The 24,159-nt window shown below is 36.7% G+C and overlaps 2 protein-coding genes and 1 pseudogene across 2 annotated transcripts; all 3 read right to left on the bottom strand.

Moving 5' to 3' along the window:
• Window positions 1-1,991: 1,991 nt before the first annotated feature.
• On the bottom strand, window positions 1,992-4,777 carry LOC147567138 (soluble inorganic pyrophosphatase 6, chloroplastic-like). Its single transcript, XM_086653761.1, has 6 exons — window positions 4,079-4,777; window positions 3,528-3,688; window positions 3,212-3,312; window positions 2,910-3,091; window positions 2,608-2,706; window positions 1,992-2,271 (listed from the first exon to the last, which is right to left on the bottom strand). Exons 1-6 carry the CDS (start codon window positions 4,337-4,339, stop codon window positions 2,179-2,181), a joined length of 897 nt encoding a protein of 298 aa, XP_086509887.1. The 5' UTR covers window positions 4,340-4,777; the 3' UTR covers window positions 1,992-2,178.
• Window positions 4,778-6,469: 1,692 nt separating this feature from the next.
• LOC147567139 (NAD(P)-linked oxidoreductase superfamily protein) lies at window positions 6,470-10,674 on the bottom strand. Its single transcript, XM_086653762.1, has 5 exons — window positions 10,212-10,674; window positions 9,886-10,114; window positions 9,380-9,679; window positions 8,240-8,368; window positions 6,470-6,764 (listed from the first exon to the last, which is right to left on the bottom strand). Exons 1-5 carry the CDS (start codon window positions 10,394-10,396, stop codon window positions 6,633-6,635), a joined length of 975 nt encoding a protein of 324 aa, XP_086509888.1. The 5' UTR covers window positions 10,397-10,674; the 3' UTR covers window positions 6,470-6,632.
• Window positions 10,675-16,379: 5,705 nt separating this feature from the next.
• LOC147567140 (uncharacterized) lies at window positions 16,380-17,672 on the bottom strand (annotated as a pseudogene).
• Between the last annotated feature and the right edge of the window lie 6,487 nt (window positions 17,673-24,159).

The raw sequence follows: 24,159 nt of genomic DNA on the forward strand, positions 1-24,159 counted from the left end.
GTTTCGAAAAAAAAGAACCTACTGTTTCGGACACAATATCTGGATGTGGAAGATCTTAATTGTCCATATGCAATAGAGCAGTAGAAAACCCCTAATTCATTGGCCAGTAATTCAACATGGCCAATGAATTACTGGCCAAACACTAGTTTTATTTAACTTTTGATGCCCAAAGATTAATTTTTCAAATTTAAGTTGCATTTTTTTGAGAAATATTGAAAATAAAAATCTAAGGTCCATAAAATATATTTACGTAAACCTGCATTTGTCTTCGCAGGCCACCACCATTTTTTTCTCTCTCCTTCTCTATCACTCATTGTTTCAACGAAGAGAGAATTTTTCTCGGGAAATGATAGAGTGACTTACAAATTGGTACTTAGCGGGTGACATATTTCCTCATTTAGAAATAAAAGCGGTCCCCACCATAGTCAAACTTTGAAAAAACCTTGTCTTTTAGTGATTCCACATCAGCTGGGCATTAAAATGCCCAAAAAATTGGGCACTCTAGCATCTCCCAATTTTTCTCTCGTCGGAACTCTTCTTCGTCTCAGACGAAGGGATATTGTCTCATGTGAAACCTAAAACTCTCGAGGTTACTCCATAACTCTCTCACTTTCTATTGCGGTAGAGGAGAAGTGTTTACTTGAAATCATAAAGCTCTCCATGCGGATTACCAAGAAGGGAACACTACTATATTTTGTCGGGACAATGGGAAGAGAGAGAGATAGTGAAAGGTTATGTCATTTAAGATCTACCCAAAACTTGGGATTATCCTGATACAAATGTAATCCAATTTATCGACATGAATTTAACCTTCGTTTTTAACAACACTAAATGAATATTTATGGATGTATTAATTTTTAGGTCATGTGTGAATGAATGCATACAATCAAATTTTGTGGTCACACTTTTTGCGATACGTGGGTTCGTGCACGAAGTTATGAATTTATGTGAGTGTAGAGGTTTCTGTGAATAAGGTATATGGATGTGAATAGGTTGTTATTTTTATATTTCGTTTGAATATTTTTTGTTTTAAAATTGCAACAATAGTGTTATGAACAATTCAATATGGAAAGTTAGTGTCTGGGACGTCAAAAGTTAAATAAAACTAGTGTTTGTGGCATCTCACTTTCTTTTTACCAAGGGGAGAGTTAGCTAACGGTAATTGTTATTTGACCTCGTTACTTTTTGGATGATAGCTAACTCAAAAAAAAAAAAAAAGAATATCTTCATGCGCCAAAATTCATCACTTGGTACTTATGTCTGACCCTTTCGCAAAATAACTCAATAATTTATGACTTCATTTAGAGCGTAAAGGTACTTAAAAGACCATTTTATATTTGCATTCCTACCCATATTATTGTCCAATGTCTAGAAAACTCCCTAATTGTGATTAGATCAATAATCGACCTCAAGTCTGGCAAAGTATTTGGCACACTACATTTTTTCTATTGCAAGATAGCCATAGTTTCCAAGTTATTGATTATATAGATGGACATATTGTAGATCAAGGAGAACCTACCGTTTCGGAGGCACGGGGCATCTCGAGAAGGAATGCAAATCCATTTAAAAAAAAAAAGAACCTACCGTTTCGGAGACAATATCTGGATGTGGAAGACCTTAATTGTCCACTATGCAATAGAGCAGTAGAAAACCTCTAATTCATTGGCCAGTAATTCAACATGGCTCGTTTGCTCTTTAGTCCATCCAATAAAAATATCTTCAATGGAATTGTATATAATAAGAATGGTGAGTGCATTTAAAATTTCTCATAACAAAATCTCGTTCATAAAAATTGCTAATTTCAAGGTCCGCTTCAGTCAAATTCCATTAGTGAATGAAGGGGTAAGCCATAGCAAGACGACTTCGAAGCTTACAAAATAGGCACAATCCCTAAGAAAATCATCAGTCAAGTAGGTGATAACTTAACAAAACCCTTGTATATTTTGGTTCTCCTTCTAATCTCTCTATGATTGATGGTTTGTGTATATATCAGAGAATATATAGTTGATTTCAGTAATCATAAGTTATCACATTATTGCCCCTAAGAAAAAAAATGCTCCAATAAAAGTGTACCACAGTACTAGTCCAAAAACAAAACATTGGAAAGAAAGGGAAAAAATCTCTAAAGGGAGAGTAGAAGCATTTGAATCTGCAACGGAAACCTCAAGAAATCAGATTTTAGAGAAGGGAGAGCTCTCCAGCAGGAGTTGATCTCTTCACAAGCTTAGCCCAAGATTCATTTGTCTCTGATATAACTTTTAGAGCATAATCCTACATAACATCAAACGACAACAAATCTTATCAAGGAAAATCACATAGAGTAGTATACATAATGATATTTCGGTACGTCGTGTAATTCTTTTGATAAACGATTTCGTAACAATTTAGTTGTAAATGGTTTTCTTAAAAGGTGTATTAAATGCCATTTTCAGTGAAACACTAAAATCCTAGAAGAGTTCTTGATGCAAGACGAGACGAGTTTTGGGAGAGTCGGATCCAAGTCAAGACAGTCTCATGGCCTAGACGTATTAAGACTTAACACTATCCTAAGACGTAGAGGAAACACGGAAAAGACGTAGATTGCAAAAAAAATAAAAAATAAAATACCTTGTTGGCTGCTTTATTTCCTAGTCCAAACTTATTAGCAGGCTTTCCGTCTGGGATCTTGTAGTCCCTAAACCAGTCTCTAATTGCAGTCAGAGTTCCCTGGGGACAACAAAATCGACATTGCAAATCATGTTTTTGAAATTGAAAACACATGTCGAGAGCAAACATATAGATTGATCGGAGAACGCTGAGATATTCTGATATGCTTTAACCACGAAGTAGCAAACCGAATTCTTACACAAATAGAAATCTCAGGTATATGTACAAAAGTTGATATGTTTGTGTATGAGAGTAGATTATACCGGAAAATGTTTCTCAACATCATCCACATCGTTCACAAGTGAAGCTCTTGGGTCATCCAACGAAATGGCAACTATCTTCCAATCAAGTTCTCCCTCATCAATCATAGCTAAAGCACCTAATGGCTTGACTTTAAGAATCTGCCCAATCTTTCCTTGTCTTTCACCGATTTCAACCACATCAACTGCAAAATCCGTTAAAATGTCAATCGGAATAAATACTTCACAGGAAGATCCACCATATTGTCAGGGTTCATTTTAACACGAAACAAGCTTAATAGACAAATGAGGAAATTCAAGCATACCAGGATCGTTATCTCCTAATGCTCCTTCAACGTCATGATTTGCTAAAGTTGGGTCTTCCCACGTCTGTGGAAGCAGTCCATAATTCCAGTTTATGTTGTAGCTGAGAAAGAATTAGCTCAGTAGCAATTTTATGCCAATATATGTCTCAACCTCCGGAAATACAATTATGCCAACAAGTTGAAAACGAAAATTATACTTGAATAATCCCTTTTTGAAGTTGAACACTACCGTAACATAACGACAAGAGTTGTATACAATCCAATCTATAACAAACCTTTTCAAAAATCAAGAACAATAGTGTAACAAAAGACTTACGGGTAGTATCGTAGTTTTCCCTTCTTGGTGTCCTGTTTGATGGGAGTGTATAGCTCATCAGTAGCCACTTCCATCTTCGCACTTGTCTCTTTTGGTATTTCAACAATAAAATTGAAAACTCCATCACCCAATTGCAAAGGTATATCGTGCCACGGGGACACCTGCGCTTTTAATTAAGAAGAAGAAGATAAAGATTGAAATCCCCCATTTCTAAAATGCCAAAGATAGTGAATACTTTTTCATATCAACATTAAGGGACATCAAATTCTCATCAACCAATAGGGGGATTTCAGCTACGGAAACAGAGTTGTTCCAACATTACATACTCAAAGACTAAGTACTTAACTTTTCACTTCTTCAACTCAATTGCTTTCGAGGTCTATTAGTTAACTTTTCACTTCTTAACATTATAAACTAAATAGAAACCCACATTACATCTAAATCAAACAAAAAACCCTAAAAGTATTGGAATGAAAAATCACATTGACAGCAGTATATCAAAACAAAACATAATAGGTAAAAGAGAATAAGAAAGGGGGAAAAGGAGTCACCTTTTTGCCAGACTTATCAACGAAAAAGACTCTGTAATCTAGGGTTTCAGATTGACCTTCTTGTTTAATCTGAACATCAGGTTTGTAAAGAGCTTTACAAGTAAAACCCCTCTTAGATTTTCTACTGAAATTGAGATTTGAACTTGTTTGTTTAATGGGTAAGATGAAAGATGATTGTTTGAGAAAGAATGAAGTTGCTGTGTTGCATTCATTCAGCCTACCCCCTGTCACTGCAGCAGCAAGAACCCTAGTAGCCGCCATTTTCAGTCCAAACCCCGTCCTCTCTGTTACTGATAACACTTTCTTCACCAATCACAAATTTTGTGGAATTTTGATCTGTTCTTTTTGGTTCTTTCTTCTCTTATCTAGTCAAGTCACAAGTGTGACTTGTCATTTTAGTAAGGGTGTGTTTGGGATGCCTGAGATAAAGTTGGATAGAGGTATAGAGCTAGCTTTCGACGTTTGGCTAAATCGTAACTATAATCCGTCCTACTTTTAGGCATTAACAAACAAACCCTTAATTTGATTTAGTGGAAAGATAACCTTATTATTGAACTTTGTGCGTGGATGAATGTGGTCACAATGTAGAATTAGATTCAAATCTTTAAGAATATTCATTTTGATTAAGAAATTATAGAAGGCTGGCTGCTAGAATTGGGGATTTATTGGCTATTGCAAAATGGCTCTTTAGGAAAGGGAGAGACATCTTTAGGAAAGGGAGGGACATCTCTTTACGAGTTTGTTTTAGACAAGTGAACGTAGTAATTTTTTTATTTTTGACTTGGACTCAATGCCAATTTGTTTTAGACAAATGAACGTAGTAATTTTTTATTTTTGACTTGGACTTAATGGTCACAACAATTACTACATGGCATTTGCACGTGGAATCTACTCCAAAAACACAACAGTGCATGTGCATCTATTTTGAAAATTCAGAAATTCTTAAGATTTTCTTCCAAATCTGAAGTAAGATTGGTTGTTTTGATTAAAGGCAACACTTCAGGCAGAACAAAGAAAGTAGGGGAAGAGAGAATCGGACACTAAGTGTTGCTATTAAATACTACTAAATTTAATAATTGAAGAATTCTAGCCTGGGGTCAAACATAGGCATGCCCCTGTATGGGTTCTTTGGGATAGTTCTATGCTAGTGATAAGCATTTCATCCTTATGATGTACTGAAACCAAATAACATGCGATGTTCGTTGTACGCGACATTGTTACATCATGAAAATAGAACATACATTGCATAAATAAATTAACTGTTATAAGCATGACACTTCAACTCCTGAACGACAAAAAAACCTAAAAAATCATTCTGGGCCTCAGAGCACATCTACGTTATCTTTAATTTATTAGTGCATTGTAATTACGTAAGATAAATTTTCGAGATAAATCACTTCCACCAAGACTCGGATTCCTGTGAGACTTAAAAGAAGAACTCTGGACATAAAAACAAAAAATGACCCGTAGTAATTTAATTTTAAGTTGCACTTGAATTGAATTTTAGGGTGTTGGTTGTCTTGTGTTTCTAATAAGTTGTTTAATAGTTTTTTTTTTGTTGAGAAAAGTTGTTTAATAGTTGGCATGCTAAATCATATACAGAATGGGCTGGTTTAGATCGATCTTAACCGGATGTCATGATACCCTTTTTAAGAGTGTCCTAACTCGGAATACTAGATTGATTGACCTCGAACACTAGTTTGATTTACCCGGAATACAAACTTTAGGGTGAGAATACAAGACTTGATCAATCAAATTACTGAGTTGAGGAAATACAAGACTGTTCAATCTTTTATCTTCTCCACCTCCTCCGACCACCACCACTCCGACAACTACACCACCATGTATCTCTATCCTGCTCCGCCCCCTCCTCCTCGACAATTCCGGCGAAGGGTCTTCCGCTTCGTCTCAGAAGGGGGACGATCCTCCTCCTTTAGACGGAGGGGGGTTATCCCCCTTTTAAACGAAGTCTTCTATTCCCTGAAATCAGTTCGGTTTAATTGCTTCGGCCAAATGTTGTATTCCCTTTCACTTGAAACTATTTTCTCAACCTAAAGTCAAGTATTCCTAGCAACCACACAACCTACACAAGTATTCCCCGTAGTGGCAGCCTTTTTTGATATCCGGAGCTGCACAAGTGCAATTGGAACCTTGAGAGACTAGAGCCATGGCCATGTTAGTTTATCTCTCTCTCCCCGTCCTTTGTCTGTTCTGGGATCTTCATCTCTCTGATCTTCTTCGTCTTCTTTCCTTTTTCATCTTCTTCTTCTCTTGTTTCAATCTTTCATATTCTCTCTTTACCGCAGATACTCGAAAATGATTTCGTTATAACAGTAACAGGAATGGGCTTTTACAGGACTCTTTTCTCCATTTAGTGGCCGGACAAACTAAGACCTTAAGATTAATTCTTTATTGCTTTCATTGTCAATGAAATGAAGACGCTTTCACAATGAAATAAACAGGTATTAACAACGAAAACTCAAATTCTCAAGAGTTGAATGAGGAAATACACACAGGAAAACCAATACAAGGTGGTTTAATACCTACAACGTTGCTAGCTTTTCTGAATGCCACTGGGCCATGTTTGATTCTTTACAGGCGCTAAAATGGTCTCGACTTCCTGCAGAGTAGCTTCATCTTTCCCAACAGTTGTTAGCTCTACAGCAGCAGCAACATTCTCCACAACCTGCAGAAAGTTCATTGTTAGAAACTAATAGAACAACTTCCGTTTCACTTGAACGTGGGTGGATCGTTATTTAAAATTATATAGGCCCAAGATGTGACAGTTTGGGCTGCTCAGATTACAGAAACTAAGCCATGGGCCAGTAAGATTACTTACCGGGGGATCCCTTCTCAACACTGCAAGTCTTATGTATGACACTTGCCACAAAATGGACTAATAATAGCATGAAAAATTATGAAGAGTTGAAGACAACCAGAAATATTATCCATATCATTGTCAGATGGTTCGGCCAGAGCAGTAGCCTAAAGATAACGATATAACCTATTTTACATCATTACATGAATACTCTTTTTACTTCTTGTTGCATTCGGATACTCGGAACACAGTAATAGTCAGAGACAAGAAGTCATTTCAATGCCAAGTGTGAGATTTTGTGTGTCCATCTTCTTACACTCTTGTTAGGACAATAAAATACGACTCTAGGTTAGAGTCTTCTGTATATACGTGTGATGTTGTATTCCCCATTTTTGTCATTCTTCTGCATACAAAACAAAAGACCTAATAACTAAGGTAAGGATATATGTGTATTAGCATCATACTTACCTGAAAAGCGATACGCTCCGGTACGGGTACGGGTACGGGGTACGCTAGTTAGACGTTTCCAATTCGCTAGGGGGTATAATTATTCGAAAATTTATGCAATATATATATATATATGACGTAAAATTTAAATTTTTAATCATAAATTATTAATTTCAGAAGTCAAGCCGATGAAATATTGATCTCAATCTCTAATAACTCAAATCAAATAACTAAATCATCTTTCGTTAAAAATCTATAATATCATGTGTTCATCTTTTTTTGTCTTGCTAGGGTACGCCAGATTTAGCAATCTGATTCGCGTTCCCACCCTAAAAGGTTACGATCGAACCAGATCGGAGTTCGCTCTCCAGATGACCAAATCTGGTAACTATGATTAGCATCCACCTTAAGTACATTTAATCAATGAAAAAATGCCCTCCCAACAAGCCTCGTCTCCTTGTTTTTGAGTTTTTTAAGTCAATATGTTACGCACTTGCATCAAATATTTTAAACTTTAAGCTTCGCTTATATGTCAGCATGAAACCAAAAAAATATATTTTTGGAGTTCTCAGTGTTTCAGAGGTTGTGGGAAACTGAAAATGGGTCTCTTTTGCTTCCTTCAAATCCTGGAAATAGAATGAACTCGTTTGATTTCCTCACACAATCAATATCCATGATTTTGTGTTACGGAGTAGTAACTATTTTTACGCCTATTTCAGACACCAACCGGAGTTTAATGAGGAAGATCCTTTCTATTTTCAATTACGTAAAGAGGATAGTTCCCTATTCACATACATATAATTATACAGATAAGTTAATGATTAAAATATGAGTAGCTCATTTCATGATGAAATTTGTATATAACCTAGGTAAGACGAGAGATTTGGAATAAGAACCTGTGCAACAGAGTTCATGCCAACCAAGACAGATGAAACTTCTTTGTTTGTAAGGCTATATTGCAGGGCTAACTTCGAAATATTCTTTCCCTTTTCTTTGCAGTAGGTTGCAGCAGCTTTACATGCAGACTGTAAGAATTATCGCATATAGAAGTTAGTTCATACTCTGAATGATTTATCGAGATTCGGAAGACAAGAACTGAATATGTAAGCAAATAGAATTGGATATTATAGGAGAATAGCGTAGGTCTCAACAAATCAGGATTGATCTGGCCGGTGGCCAATTTAGACCCTTATTCTAGAATTTTGAGTTGCAACAAATTGACGTCTTCTTGAATAATCGAGTGCACACTTTAAAAACTATCATTTTATATCTGTTAAGAGTCCATACAAGAGAGGGATTGTGAACCATTTCATCGCCTAGGGCCCACAAGAACTCAATTATAATGAAACCTAGTGTTTTACATAAAACTCAAGACCATCTCAATCTTCGTATTGAAGATTCATTATTTCCCTAAAGTTATTCCATGTTCCTTGTTTCCTTCTCCAAAATCAATTCTTTGAAACTATTCAGTAACAAAACCATTTACGAGTTGGGTGTTTCTTCTTGTTCAATTTTATTGTTATTCCTTGTGGATGCTCTTTACTCTCCTGTCCTTTCTTCATCTAATTGAACTCGGACTCTAGTTCGAGATACTCTAGTTATGCTTACTATGAGAACCTCTAATTAGATCAATCAGCTGAAATTGAGTCATCATTTTAAGCAAACACTCGTTCTCACAGATAGAAGGAATAACAATAGAATTGAACAAGGAACTCTAGGTCTAAAATGATGGCATAAATAGTTTCAAAAAAATGATGGCATAAACAACAGATGTTCACACATACTCATGACACTAATCCTCCTTTGAGGTACCTTAGATCGAGAACTGAATCTCTAGACACATGTTCCTCTTATCAATTCATTTCCTCTAAAGTTTGATGTTTAGTGTGGATAACCGTGAATGAAACCAAGTTTATGGATCTACGATATATCCATTAAAGAAAAAGACACATCCAACAATGGTAAAATAGGTTGAAATGATTAGAACCTTATTATACGAGAAGCAACCTAGAATCAAAAAAGCAAATATAGTAAACCTTTAACTCCGATGAAGCTGGGTGCCACTCTGGTGGGCCATTTTCTGTAAGGAGTCCCATTGCTAAAGGAGAAGCACTAATAACACCAACTCCCTTGCTCTTGAAATAAGGAATCATATCTAACAGTGCCGTATCATTAATGGAATAATGACAGTAAGATAGGATCACATCCACACTTCCAGCGGGCACCCGATCTAGAACATAAGTAAATACGTCCAAAGGAAGCCCAGTAATACCGATGAATCGGATCTTCCCTTCTTTCTTCAAATTCTGAAGCTCGGGAATTGTTTCGTTTACTATCTGTTACAATATTAGAACAATTTAAACATCTTCATCATAGATCAAAACAAAGAACTGATTAAAGGGTTGGTCTGTTCCCAATAATCAATGAAGTTAGAATCATTATCACGAAATGTGGGTTGTGATTGGTTAAACTTTCAGATCAAAAGCAGAACATTAAAGTGAAATAGGGGAAAAAAACCCTAATTGAAACAATTAAATATTACCAGATCAAGATCTCCAAACTCAATATCATGGCACTGCAAGATATCAACATAATCAAGTTGCAATCTTTCTAAACTCTCATCAATACTCTTCCTAATCCTCTCTGCACTGAAATCAAAACCATCTCCATAACGACCACACTTTGTTGAAATGATGAATTCCTCTCTAGGAACTCCAACTGCTTTAAGACATTTCCCAAGCATCGTTTCCGATTTAGTACTACCATAATACCTAAACCCAAATCATCAATTCCACAAAAACATCATATTCAAACCCTAAAAGAAACAAAGAAGAAGTAAATTGAAGAATTAAAGTTTGAAGAACATACGGAGAAGTATCAAAGAAATTGATACCAAGACGAAGAGCTTCACGAACTGTATTAATGGAGTCTTGTTCAGTTACATGACCAAAAACACCTCCAAGAGGAGAAGCACCAAATCCGACTGAACTAAGTTTGAGACCTGTTTTTCCAAGTTCTCGGAGTTCAAGCTTGGGTAAATTACTTGTTGCCATTGTTGGGTAGGTGAGAAATGGGGTTGAGTTGCAGAGAATTGAATAGGTTTTTTTAGTGATCCAGTAGAGAATTTGGAGAGGAGATTGGTGGGTGGCGAAGGAATCTGATCTTTAAAGAAGTTGAGAACAATAATTGAGGATTTGAGGTGGAGAGTATAACTGCTTTCTTTAAAAAAACTATTCATATCTCAATTTTCCGAGATAGTCATTCTTTCAGGAGTTACTAGGTTTCCGCCGCGCCCTCGCGGCAGATCCCTCTTGACTAACGCCGTTGTGGTAGATCACATATCAGTTTTACGGGTAAAATACTTTCCACCACTTCCTGAGTGTGCGTGTACCATGATGTCTATCCCCGCACTGTCTTGCGTTACGTTGAGTCAACTTACAGGCAGACATGTATGCACAGTGGTGTTCATTTTCACACCTTCTGGTGACATGCGTTTAGCTGTCATCTAAAATTAGTACGTGATTTCATTCGAAATCAGTACATAATTCTAGATGACAGTTACACGCATGACCCCAGATGGAGTGAAAATGAGCACCATTGTGCATACATGCATGTATGCATGTAAGTCGACTCAACGTAACGCAAGACGGTGCGAGGATAGACACCATAGTACATGCACAATCGGGGAGTGCAGGAAAGCATTTTATCCGTAAAACTGATATGTGATCTACCACAACGGCGTTAGCCAAGAGGGATCTGCCGCGACCGTAGGGCGCGACGGAAACCTAATTTTCATGTATGTCATTGCAAAAATAATACATCATGAAAAAATTAACTTTAATTGAATCATAAAAGTTAACCAGCACAACTTACATCCTAAATCATTAAGACCAACAAAATTGGAGCACTTTTGACATAAATAGAAATGCTTAGATAATCAAAATAGGAGGTGTAAAAACTAAATTATTGAAGTAAAAGAAGAAACCTAACATAAGTACATTATAACAAATAAGAGATTAGAAAGATAAGGATAAAGGAATAGTGGAACATCGAGAATACTGAGATTGGAAACACCTCGTAACAAACTATACTTTATTGTAGGTTTCGTAAAAACTGTTAGCCGACCCAATATATATTTCTTCTCAAACTATAAGAAGTGGAAGATATAATTTAACCTGAAAACCTATAGTTGTACAACCGTAGTTGCAAACTCTATTTGTCTACAAGACATCAAAACTCTTAAGATTGTGGAGCTTCGGCAAGTCCAGATAATTGATTTGATGAGCAATGTGGGGATAAACTGCTGAAATTGGAATAACATATAAGCCAGACATTTGAAACTTCAAAATTGGAATATCATATAACAATTAGAATTCTATAGAAAACTCGTGAGATTAGAACACATTCAGAGTAATAAAAAAAACGGATCCAATCAACAACTCGACAGCAAGATTACACGAAAATAAATTTAGTAAATAGTATAAGAATCAAATTAATTTAGTAAATACTATGAGAATCAAACAATCATGAAAAAGCAAACCCAGGAAAGTAGAACTTAAATAAGAAAAATGAAATAAAATAAAGGAAAAAATGATTTTTTTTTTTTAGTTGAACTAAAAAATGATATTTTATTGATCTAGAATCAGTATGGAAGTGCAGAGACTAATCAAATACATATCCAAGAAAGTAGTGACTTAAAAGGAGAGATTAGCGAAGTGAATGTAGGAAATTTCTTCAAACATCTTGACTGCAAAATGAAGAACTTCTAATGTTCATGGTGCCAAAGGGAGCAGGAACAACCTTTCCTGCAAAATAAAGTGAACAAACTAAATCGATCAAAATACAAAACTGATTGAAAGACCAAATACTTTCTCAGTCGAAATAGTTTCTCCATACTGACTTTCCTTAGACTAAGCAAAATATCCAAAAACCAAATGTAAGAGGAAAGCTACATCATCATGGAAAGGAACACGTTAAAGTTTTCTTTTCTTAAAAAGTACCGTACATGAAAAATGGGATATATTTCTAACCTATTTTTGAAAAGAACAGATTGTTACCAGATTTGTGTTGAGTAGGAGAACACTGTGTTTATTCAATAACCAAAATGGCTATATATAGCCGTTAACAAGAGAAAATGAAAGCGAAATAAGCTGATATTCCACAACAACGTGGGTTATAGACAAGACTAAGTCAGTACCCTGATATTCAGGGATTATTCATAACAGAAATTCAAATACTAAGTCAACTAAACCATTTGTAACATTCCCTCCCTTAAACTGAGAACATTGTCTTCAGTTTACTCCTGGATCTTGACAAACACCAAGCAGATCTCGCAACTTCTCAAAAGCAACTCGTGTCAAGGGTTTTGTCATGATGTAAGCCAATTGCTCTTGAGTACGACAATGTTGCAATGTAACAACTTCATCCCGAGTCAGGTGTCGAAGGAAATGAAAACGAACATCGATATGTTTGCTTCGACCATGCATTACAAGATTTCTAGTGAGTTTAATGGCAGATGTATTATCACAGTACATCATTGTAGCTCCAGCAGGGGCATGATTAAGTTTTTCTAGCATCCTTCGTAGCCACACAACTTGGCAGGCACAAGAGGCAGCAACAATGAACTCTGCTTCAGTGGTGAAAAGTGTGACTACAGGTTACTTCTTTAAGGACCACGACACAGCTCCAGAGCTTAGCAAAAATGAAAAACCTGATGTGCTTTTCCTATCCTCCAAATCTCTAGCATAATCACTATCGGTGTAGGCAATAAGTTCTTTATTACCATCTTGTTTGTAGAAAATTCCATATGTGAGTATCTCCTTTATGTAACGAAGCACCCTCTTAACAGATTGGAGGTGTATTTCATTGGGATGCGCCAAATATCTGCTAAGTAAACTCACAACAAACATTATATCAGGTCTAGTGGATGTTAAGTACATTAGGTTTCCTACCATTTGCACATATAAGGTGTTGTTCACTCCGACATTAGTAGAATCTTTAATCATCTTGAAACTTGGAACAATAGGATTGAATACGACATTACAATCAACCATTTTAAACCTTTCCAATACCTCTTGAGCATATTTCCTTTGACAAATAAAAATACCATCAGCTCGTTGTAACACTTTTAGGCCAAGAAAATATCGCATTCGTCCAAGATCGGTCATATCAAACTCTTTCATCATTTAAGCTTTAAAATGGTTAAACAGGGTTTCATCATTTCCCGTGAATATAAGGTCATCCACATAAAGGCAAACAATCAACATAGTTCTTTGTGTTGATTTCTTTATGAACAAAGTATGCTCATAAGGACATTTATCAAACCCCTCCTTTAGAAAATAAGCTTCAATTCGGCTGTACCACGCTCGTGGAGCTTGCTTCAAACGATACAATGCTTTCCGTAAGCGGTACACCTTATTTTCTACCCCTTTTATAACATATCCAGGGGGCTGTTCAATGTACACCTCCTCATTTAGTTCACCATGAAGAAATGCAGATTTAACGTCTAATTGGAATAAAGACCAACCATTTTGAGCAGCTAAAGCAATGATCAACCGTATAGTATCCATACGAGCCACCGGTGCAAAGACCTCTGTGTAGTCCACCCCATGTTGTTGTGTGTACCCTTTTGCCACAAGGCGAGCCTTGTACTTGTCGACTTCTCCGTGCTCATTTAGTTTAGTCTTGTATACCCATTTAACTCCAACCACTTTTGCACCATTGGGAAGATCAGTGAGATCCCATGTATCATTCTTTTGAATGGCTCGATTTCCGAGTCCATGGCACACCTCCATTTGACACTTTTTGCTGCATCCACATATGATAAGGGGTTGTCATTACCAAATAAAGCAAAATTACCTTGATGGTCATCATTTGAAAGGTCTTCGCCACAATCATAGTCACGCACCCATATTGGTTGTTGGCGAGAACGTCTCTCAATGGGTCTAGGAATAGGTTCAGCATGTGTTATTTGTTCAACAGCAACTTGATGCTCAATATTCTCCTCATGAGATTTACCATAGTCACCATTATGATTAGATGCACTACCTTCCTCGTGAACAGACCCATTCGAATCGATGTCGACATGTTTATCTTGAGTACTTTCGTTGCCTTTTTCAACTACCTCATTCCAATCAAGAGGTGCTTTAATTGCATTAGTATGACTATCATCCCAATCCCAACTTTCTCCTTCATTAAAGATAACATCACGACTAATAATTACTTTTTCAGAGACTGGATCATACAAACGATAGGCTTTAGACTCCTAACTAATTCCCAGCAAAACACATTTTAAGCTTTTGCTGTTCAACTTGGTGCGTTTGACATCTGGAACATGAGCATAGTTAACACAACCAAATACTCGAAAATGTGAAACCGATGGTTTGGTGCCACTCCATGCCTCTTCTGGAGTTTTATCTCGAACTGCAAGGGTAGGGCTTCTATTTATAATGTGTACTGCCCAATTGACAGCCTCGGGCCAAAAGGTTTTTGGAACTTGCCTACTAGTGAGCGTACTTCTGACCATGTTCACGATTGTTCGATTTTTCCTTTTTGCCACTCCGTTTTGTTGAGGAGTGTAGTACACTGTAAGTTGACGACGGATCCCATTAGCGACTCAAAATGCTATAAATTCAGTAGATGTAAATTCTCCAGCTCGAACAAATCGTAGTCCTCAAATACTAGTGCCTATTTCTTTCTCCATCATTGATTTTAAAAGTTTGAACGATCTAAAGGAATCTGATTTTTTTGCTAAGAAAAAGACCCACAATTTTCGGCTAAAGTCATCAATAAAAGTTAATATATATACCTCTTTTGACTGTTTGAAATCGGAAAAATTGAACCGCATATGTCCGAATGAAGGAGCTGAAGCGGTTGCGATGCTCTCCATGTACTTCCCTTCAGAAATGAACTTCTGTGTTGTTTTCCAAGCACACAATCTTCACATAAAACATTCGAGCATTCCAGTTGTGGCAGTCCATGAACCATTTGTTTTTCCTTTAGAGTTTTAAAGCCTCCAAAGCTTAAGTGGCCATACCGACAATGCCAAAGATGATCTAGATTTTGTGTGGGAGTAAGAAAACAATGCTGATCTTGAGGTTCAATTGTGGCAAGAAGGATAAACATCCTATTAAGAGACATTGTCGTTTCGATAATAAGACCTCTTTTAGGGTGATAAACCTTGCACTTGTTACGTTTGAACACAATAGTTAAATCTTTCTCTTGCAATTGACCAATACTTAAGAGGTTATTTTTTAATTCAGGAATATAAATTACCTCTATAATAATTTGCGACACATGATTAACTTGGAGATGTAGGCGGCATTTTCCCATTACACTGATGCTGGAGTTGTCACCAAGCTTCACTGATTTCCGAAAGTTCTCATCAAGTTCGGAAAAGAATTCCTTGCGCCCACACATGTGATTACTACAACCCGAGTCTAAGAACCATGCTGTTTCGTTTGGTTCTTTCTCAATATGAGCCATGAGAAGTAATTCTTTCATACTGCTATCAATTTCTGGACTCCTATATTCTGATTTCTGGACCATCATTGGTTTTGATTTCTGCATCATCTCTTCAACATCTACATATGCCATCAACAACAATGGTTTAGAGGTTTCTGCATAATGGTCGTGACTCCTTTTCTTTACCTTTCTTTGGGCATTCAGATTGGAAGTGACCTAGTTCGTGATCATCAATTGGAAGCGGGCAAGGTGGTGATGAATTGCGATTGGTCCAAACCTTCGACCAGCGGCTTCTTGCGACCTGTGCAGTTGGCCCCGGAGATTGATAGTCATGCACTTAAGAGACTAACAAGAAGGCGACTGTAGTAGCCCTTCATAATTGGTTTGAATCGAGTGGGGTCAGGGGGGCCACAGGCTACTAGGATCCGAGACCCGTGAGTGAGAGCGAGAGGGATCATCGCCAACTAAGGAACAGACTCATTTCACGAAAACAGGGTAGGTTTACTCCTAGCATGAGTTTCCCCATGCCTTTTCAGGGTGGTCTCGCTCTCTAAATGCTGGGTCTACTCTTGCTTAAACTACAGGTTCAGGGTAAACCATAGGAACTACTGCATCTGGCTCTGCCACTGATGGATCATATGCTGCTCTAGCCTCTGTTGCGCGGGAGATCATATGCAGTTTCCCCGGTCTACCTGAAACGAAAGTCAAAGCCGGATGGGTCGATCATTGGATAGAGAGCGGGCTTTCGTTCATTCAGTCAATCGTCTTCTATCTATAATCGCGAATCGGTCCCTTTCAGGGGAAAGGCTATCTATCAATGGGCAGACGCCTCTTTATCGCTTTCTCCCTTTAGAACTCTAATATCATTTACTTCGGCCATTGTCCTTCTTGTGAGAAAAAGATTCCCTGCCAACTTTTTTTTCCTTTTTGAATAGGTGGAGGGTTTGGGTATCGGAGTTCATTCTCAAATCTTACATTTCGAAATCTATTGACACAGTGTTCGTAGTCTAGCTCCCTCTCGTCGGTGAGTGAATGATGTCAATTGCCTACGCTATGGTTCCCGCCTCCTTACTCAGAGCTTCATTGATATTGATCACTCTTATAGTAAGACTCTTAGAAAACATTCAACAAATGATTTATAAAAACCTTGTCTCCCACGCCCTCGTCCTCGTCCTCAGTAAATACCTTCACCACGACCTGGCTTACCAACATTGTAGTCATAGCTGACCTTTAATGCTTGTTCCTCTACAATATGTGCTTGCATACGTTCTTCATGAACCAATAAACTACTTTGTAGTTCGTCAATAGACATACTGTCCAAGTCTTTAGATTCTTCAATAGAACACGCCACATATTCGAATTTTATGGTCATAGAGCGTAGGATCTTTTCAATAACAGTAACATCAGTCAACATTTCACCATGAGATCGCATTTTGTTAGCAATAGTGAGAGTTTGAGCAAAATAATCAGAAATTGTCTCACCTTCCTTCATATGAAGAATCTCAAAATCTTTGCGAAGGTTTGCAGCTATGCTCGTTTAACCCTTGCATTCCCTTGAAACTTTTTCTTCATGGAATCCCAGATTCCCTTTGAAGTTTCCTTATCCAAAATAGTCTCAAGGATCGAACGGACGATGGCCTGAAAGAGATAGTTCTTTGCTCGTAAGTCCTTCAAGCTCCAATCAGCAACTTCCTTCTTTTGTTCATCCGAGAGACTTGCATCCTCTGCTGCAGCAGAGATTCCATTCTCAATGACATGCCAATATTTTTTGGAGCGAAGAAAATTCTCCACTAACATGCTCCAGTGATCGTAGTGCCCATCAAATCGTGGTATTGCTGGTTGAACGAAGTTGTTTTCCGTCGTCATCTTTAGCTGCGGCTACAATGATCTGAATAAGAAAAGAATAAAAAACTCTGGTGCAGGTCCAACTTAGCTCTGATACCAATTGTTGAGTAAGAGAACATTGTATTTATTCAATAACCAAAATGGCTACATATATAGTCGTTAACAAGAGAAAATCAAAGCGAAATAAGCTGTTATTCCACAACAACGTGGGTTATAGCCAAGACTAAGTCATTACCCTGATATTCAGGGATTATTCATAACAGAACTTCAAATACTAAGTCAACTAAACCATTTGTAACAATTTGAAAGGAGCACATGAAAAAGGTCAGTAGATACACCGAACTAAAGTGTCATGTCTTCAAACACCTTCGCAGGAAGAGCACCGATTACATTATACATTACAAAATATTTCACCGTTAAACATTACAAAAATAAAAAAAACAAAGATCTTTAAGCAGATTTCAACTCAAAACTAACAAAATCAAAAATCAATTTTGTAAATAAACAAAACGGAGATAGACATAAAAGAAAAGTTCAAATAGGAATTCAAAAGTAGAGAACTAGACTGCATGAAGGTGTTGAATTTGGAAACTGAATTTTTATGAGCTAGACATCAAAGCGTAGGATTCATGAACTATTTCATTTACCCACCATTGAGTATCTTCCACACAACTGCAAATTAGTCCACCATTGGCTGCCATGGTTCAACTTCAAGAACTTTTGAGTTTATGACTTGTAAAACCTGGATGAAATAACATTAACCAATTCAGTCAAGAATTTCTTCAACCACCTAGTGATCAAGATGTGAATAACATTGACAATCGAATTTTAGCATGTAACCAATTCAGTCAAGCATTAGCCAAAGAGATTAACACTCACAACCAAAGAATTAACAATATTTAACACCATAAACTACAAAACTAAAAGAGATAGTACCATTACCCATTGGTAGTCCCGAAGAACATCTCATAGATAGTTAACAGAAAAATAAGATGCATAAGTGATTAAGGAAAACAAAAATTAACAGAAAAAAGAAAAGGAAAAATAGATAGTTAGACATATTTACCTGGAAGAAGAAGTGGAAAAGAAGGAGACAAATTTATCTGTGAATCCATAGTAATATTAAACAAAATTAGTTAAAACTAACAAAACAAAATTCCCCTCACAGACATTTCCTTGAACACCTTATTTGCAGAAATTGAAACTACAAAATCGAAAACCAAACAAATTATAAAATTTAATCTTTGAAAATTTATAGATGGAAAAAATGACTAACCTCGGAGACATTTTAACCTCAATCCCTAATCATAATAGCTTCATTGTGGCAAAAGGGAGAAAGAAAGGGACAGTAGATTGATTTTGAGAGAGATTGAGATATTCGGTTTTAGCATAGGGAAAGATAGAGAGGGGGAAACTGAACTAAAGAGTACCGAAACTGAAATTTAGATGGTTTCTAAGAGGGAGAGAAGAAAGTGGACGTCGAGGTTTAAGAGCGATGAAGTCGGGAAGAAGGGGAAAACGTGGGAGGAAAAAAAATTGTTTAGCAATGACTAAAATAACTTCTGTTAGGGTACCTAATTACTCAAATAACTCAAACCGTATAGATCTCGAAAATTTTCACCCGTCAGATGCGAAAATCACAAAAAGAATCGACGGCCAGACTTATACCCTGAATAACTGACTGAGCTGTTTTAATATAATAGATTTCCTTTTTTGCCTCGTATTTTGTGATCAACTTCTCTTTTGGCTCTCTATTTTTCGTAAATTCAAATTTTTGCCCCATTTTTGTATAATCGTCAGTTAACTTTAACATCTGAATTTTTTGTTTTCTGAAGTACCCTTTCTCTAAAAATAAATTTTCTCATGTTCCTTCTCTATTCTCTGATGCATCACTTATACATTCCTAATCTAAAGCATCATTACTTCCCATTTCTTTTGAATTTAGAGACCTTAATCTCAGTGACACCACAATTTTCTGTTCATGGTTACTTCCTCCTTGGGACATCTTATCCCTCTCTCCACCAACCTCTCCTATTATAACATTTCTCTTCTTCTTCCTGCAAGGCTGCAACTCAAAATTGACAAAGATTAGTTGATAAAAACCCCTTAATTTATAATATCAGGTAAGGTCGGAAATTTAAAAAGCATAAGAAAAAATAAAGAACACAAAACAAAAGCACTCAACTTCTAAGAACAATTTCCCATTAAACAGAATCTCTAAAGAACTCCATAAAAACCAAAGCATGGACATCCACCAATGAACCAAAAGTAACCAAACCAACAAGTGTATTTTTTGGTAATTGTGCAATAACAAGAAATATTTCGTTTTTAAGAGCTTGAACTTCATCTTCAGGGATACAATTATATATAACAAACACGGAGATAGAAAAGTAAAGATCATGGATGATGGTGAAGAAACTATTTATTGGAAAGATGATGTCCTATCCTAGTTAGGGTTTGAATTCACAATTGAACTTGTAATTGCGATTTTTTGATTTTATCTATACTCAGCTATTGTATAAGTTGGGAGAAGTTCGACAAGAATTTCCCCAATTCTAGTATAAGCCCTAGGAAATGGATTCCTTTGAGAACAAAATGAACAATGAAGGAGATGTCCTTCGACCAAAGATGCAATGCAAGTAATTTTTCGGATAGGACAATTGATGAAGAAGATCATCAAGTCCGGACGATTTAAGGGTTGTAGTGTATAGCTAGAACCAAGTACGATCGTCGAATTACTAAGTAATCTGCGGCTAACTTCGATTGGATCCTACATCGGGTTACACCAAAGAATGTTTATTTGACCGGATGATATGACTAGTGGGATGAGACATATAATTATGGGAGAGTCCCATAAACATGTCTCATAGGCCTAAAAGAAGTTTAGGCAAAGATAGCACAGAAGGCCCAAATGAAGGGTAGTTGGTCAGTTTTTAAAAACTCTTTCAGCTCTTCTCGTTCAGTTTTCGTCAGAGCATTACCCACATAAATGACCTATGTTCTCAGGGTTTCAATCTGTATCAGTATTGTCATGTCTTACGAGTTAGCACGTGTTACTTTCTTTGTTATCTTATCTTTAGTAAAAGCATAACTTATCTCTGCCATAAAAGCTTTGTTAATGACAAGGTCTGTTTCCCTTCCTTTCACTATTGTTCTTTGGTTGAGCTCTGTTGTGTTCAACCATTTAAACTTGTTACATTGATTCCTTATTGATCTCTGCAGGAGGAGTTTCTTCCTAAAGTTATTATATAGTTACCATCGCGCAATTTTAAGATGATACCATATAACATTCTCTAGCTATTCGTTGATCTCCCCGGATGTTTCCCACCAAGCTGGTGTTCGAGATTGGGAATTTAAGCATTAGGCGAGGTATCAAAATTATTCCTTAATTTGTATGGTCCAATTTACAAAAGACACAGATATTACTAGTGGGTCGTCGTGGGGGTGTATCAAACCAAATAATTCATGGTTAGAGAAGATGGGGAGTTGCAACTCTGATATTAATTCTTGACTAGAGAAGAGGTGCCCCAACTGTTGGTCCTCCTACAATAGTGAGAATGGTTCTTCCACTGGTTGTCAGAACTGCTTTTGTTAGGTTTGGGTTGTTATTCTGTTAAGCGCGAGCTGAGGTTTGGTGGATTTCGATGTTGAGACCAGATTCAACTCCACATTTGCTCGTCTGAGTCCCGTTGTAATTTTCATTAGGTTCAGGCTTTGCACCTTTTTTGAGGATGTATCCAACATTTTTTCTCGAACCAGTGTTTCAATTACATTCTCTATATGTGTACGATCTTCAGTCTTATGATTGTGCTCTTAATGGAAGGTGCACCAAAGAGTGGTGTTCATGTTAGTTGTGGAGTACTTGTGTTGACTTATGATATGTTGTTGTCCACTCACCCTTATTGGTACATTAATCATCCATGGGTGCCTCTAAAAAATGCCTTGCCTTTTTTTTAAGCCCACTTTTACTCTTGGCACTCTCTAAGGGCCCCAGACTAATATGAGTCTGTGTTGTTCAAGCCCAACATGGACCACACCCGTTCGAGTACCCTCGGACTTGCCTACTACGTAGAAGCACCAAGAGTGAAGGCAAACCGAATAAAAAGGTGGGGCGTCTATGGACTTGTAGTACCCAAATTTGTTTTTTAAGGTGCCATTAGAAAAAAAAAATATATGGGTTCAAATATCATATCCCCAGATTTCCTTTCTTGTCCTTTTAATTAATAGTAACCCTAGCCCTTCTTATTTCTTTTCTCTCCACCATGAACAACAAGTTTCAAAAGGAGATTCTAGAGTTATAAAGTGAGGTTTTAGAGACAGAAAGTGAAGAAGGAAAAGAAGGAGCGTGAAAGGGATTTGCTAAAGGGTTTAGTTTCTTCTTTTTGCTGCTACAACTCAAGTAGTTTTCTTCTTCCCTAGGGTTTACACAGCCTTCTTCAATTTCAAACCTAGTTTTGAATAATTAGAACTATAATAGTTTTAAATTATTAATGTTTGGTAGGTTATCATCAACTTGGAACTAATTACGGATACAATAGACATCTACTATGATTATAAACTAGTTCCAACAACAATAGTGTAACCCTAGACCACTATAGTTATATTAATGGAGTATATACATACCCGAACAGCAACCTAGACTCTTAGGGTTATACAAATAGAGCATAAATATACCGGACAGGAGCCTAGATGCTAAGAATTATTCGTTTTTATGTCATTGATGTTGACAATTGATGTTTGATATATATATATATATATATATATATATATGATGTGGTATTTTGCATCTCTAGCCTTACTTATGAAAGTAAACTCATCGTAATCGGTTATAATGATATTATAACTAATACTTATCATGTTTGAGTCGTCTGATTGTATGAGATGATATGTATGAGAATTGGAGTATAAATGCTATAATATTTGTGTGTGATATATTATTTTAGGTTGTTAACCTAGAAAGCATAGGCTAGTCGGAACTAAGAATGGTTGGCTCGACATGTTGGGTCGATTGCAAACACTACTTATTGATGTGATACTGAATAACTTAGTGGACCATGATCTTGAGTTCTGTTAATGGATTGAACTAAGACTGGTTGGCTCGACATGTGGGTTGATGCAGACACAGGTTTGTCAATGTGATAATTGACAACCCAGTGGACCAGGGTCTTGAGTTCTAATATGGATTAACGGTTGTAATCCATAAGTAATCGGTGGTTGGCTCGACAGGGTGATCGATGCAAACACAAGTTCATTCTTGTGGACCACATACTTTTAGTTTGAGAAGTAATTTACCAACTTGAGGTTGACTCGCCTCCTGCTCATATGTGAAGTGCTCGTTTTGCACTGTGCTCGTGTTGCATGGATCCCTTTTTTGGGAGGTATCCCTTGTTTATTGAGAGGTTTAAGTCGATACAAACACAGATGCCAAGTGAAGCTATCTCGTGGACATCAAAATTGGTTATACCCCTTAAAAAGGGAAGTTGTATTGTATGAGTCTCTTTTCAACCGTGTAACAGGTCGGCTTTATTGAATTGGCTCGAAAGTTGTAAAACATGTGACTATGTTTTATTTTTCTTATGTTCGATATTTTGTTTTGTTATTGGATTGGTCTATTTAGACCTTAGGTAATTGGAAATCTACTAGATGGGTTCTGACCCAGCCTATTATTTATTTCAGGTGATAGAGATCGGGGAGCGCCACCAGTTTGATCTCAGTTCTTCAGCTCAGAGTTTCTTAGTTTTTGCTTTCGAGATTACGTAGTTATTTGGAGTTTCGCCTCCTAAATAGTTATTTCTTTCATTCGTTCTTGTCCGACCTTCGTGTTGATGATTTAGAAACACTATTTGAGTTTTGAAAGTTTAATAAATTTATTTTAGACGATTTATTGATTCTTATGAGCTTCACATTTAATATTATTTGTCTCTTTTGATGGATATATCGACTATGTTTACTGTTCTGCAGAGAACTGCTTTAAGTTTAGGTTTTCATGGAGGCCGACGTGAAAATCTAGATTTGGGGAGTTACATGACGCTCCCATCATCCTTCTTTCTTACTATAAAGTCGAAAACAATTAACGACCTCCCATACCAGGTTTAGTTGGCTAGATAGGCTCTAGCTAGGGTCTAGAGTTAATTATAATCATGTAAAATTCAGAGACATAATCTATTATACATGTTAGTCTGATGTTAAATTAACTACTTCCTCCGTCTCATATTCATAGTCCATTCTCGAAACTCACCTGATTTATTTTCATTTTCTGTGTTCCCATATTGTCCTTATTAAATAGGAATGCTAGCATTTATTGTAATTCAATCGAATGAATTTTATTGGACAAAAATAGTGCATGCATTATCTTTCTTAATAAATGCACTTGATATTGATAGAATTAAGGAGGGGTACATTTGTCAAAATAGTGGACATTATAGGCTATATATGGTATGGGACTTTCATTTTGAGACAACCCAAAGAGGAATAATGGACTTTTATTTTGAGACGAAAGAAGTATTAT

Source organism: Eschscholzia californica, unplaced genomic scaffold (genome assembly GCF_041429995.1).
Source record: "Eschscholzia californica isolate CP2 unplaced genomic scaffold, dmEscCali1.0.p SCAF_1, whole genome shotgun sequence".
In the NCBI taxonomy this organism is placed as follows: domain Eukaryota; kingdom Viridiplantae; phylum Streptophyta; class Magnoliopsida; order Ranunculales; family Papaveraceae; genus Eschscholzia; species Eschscholzia californica.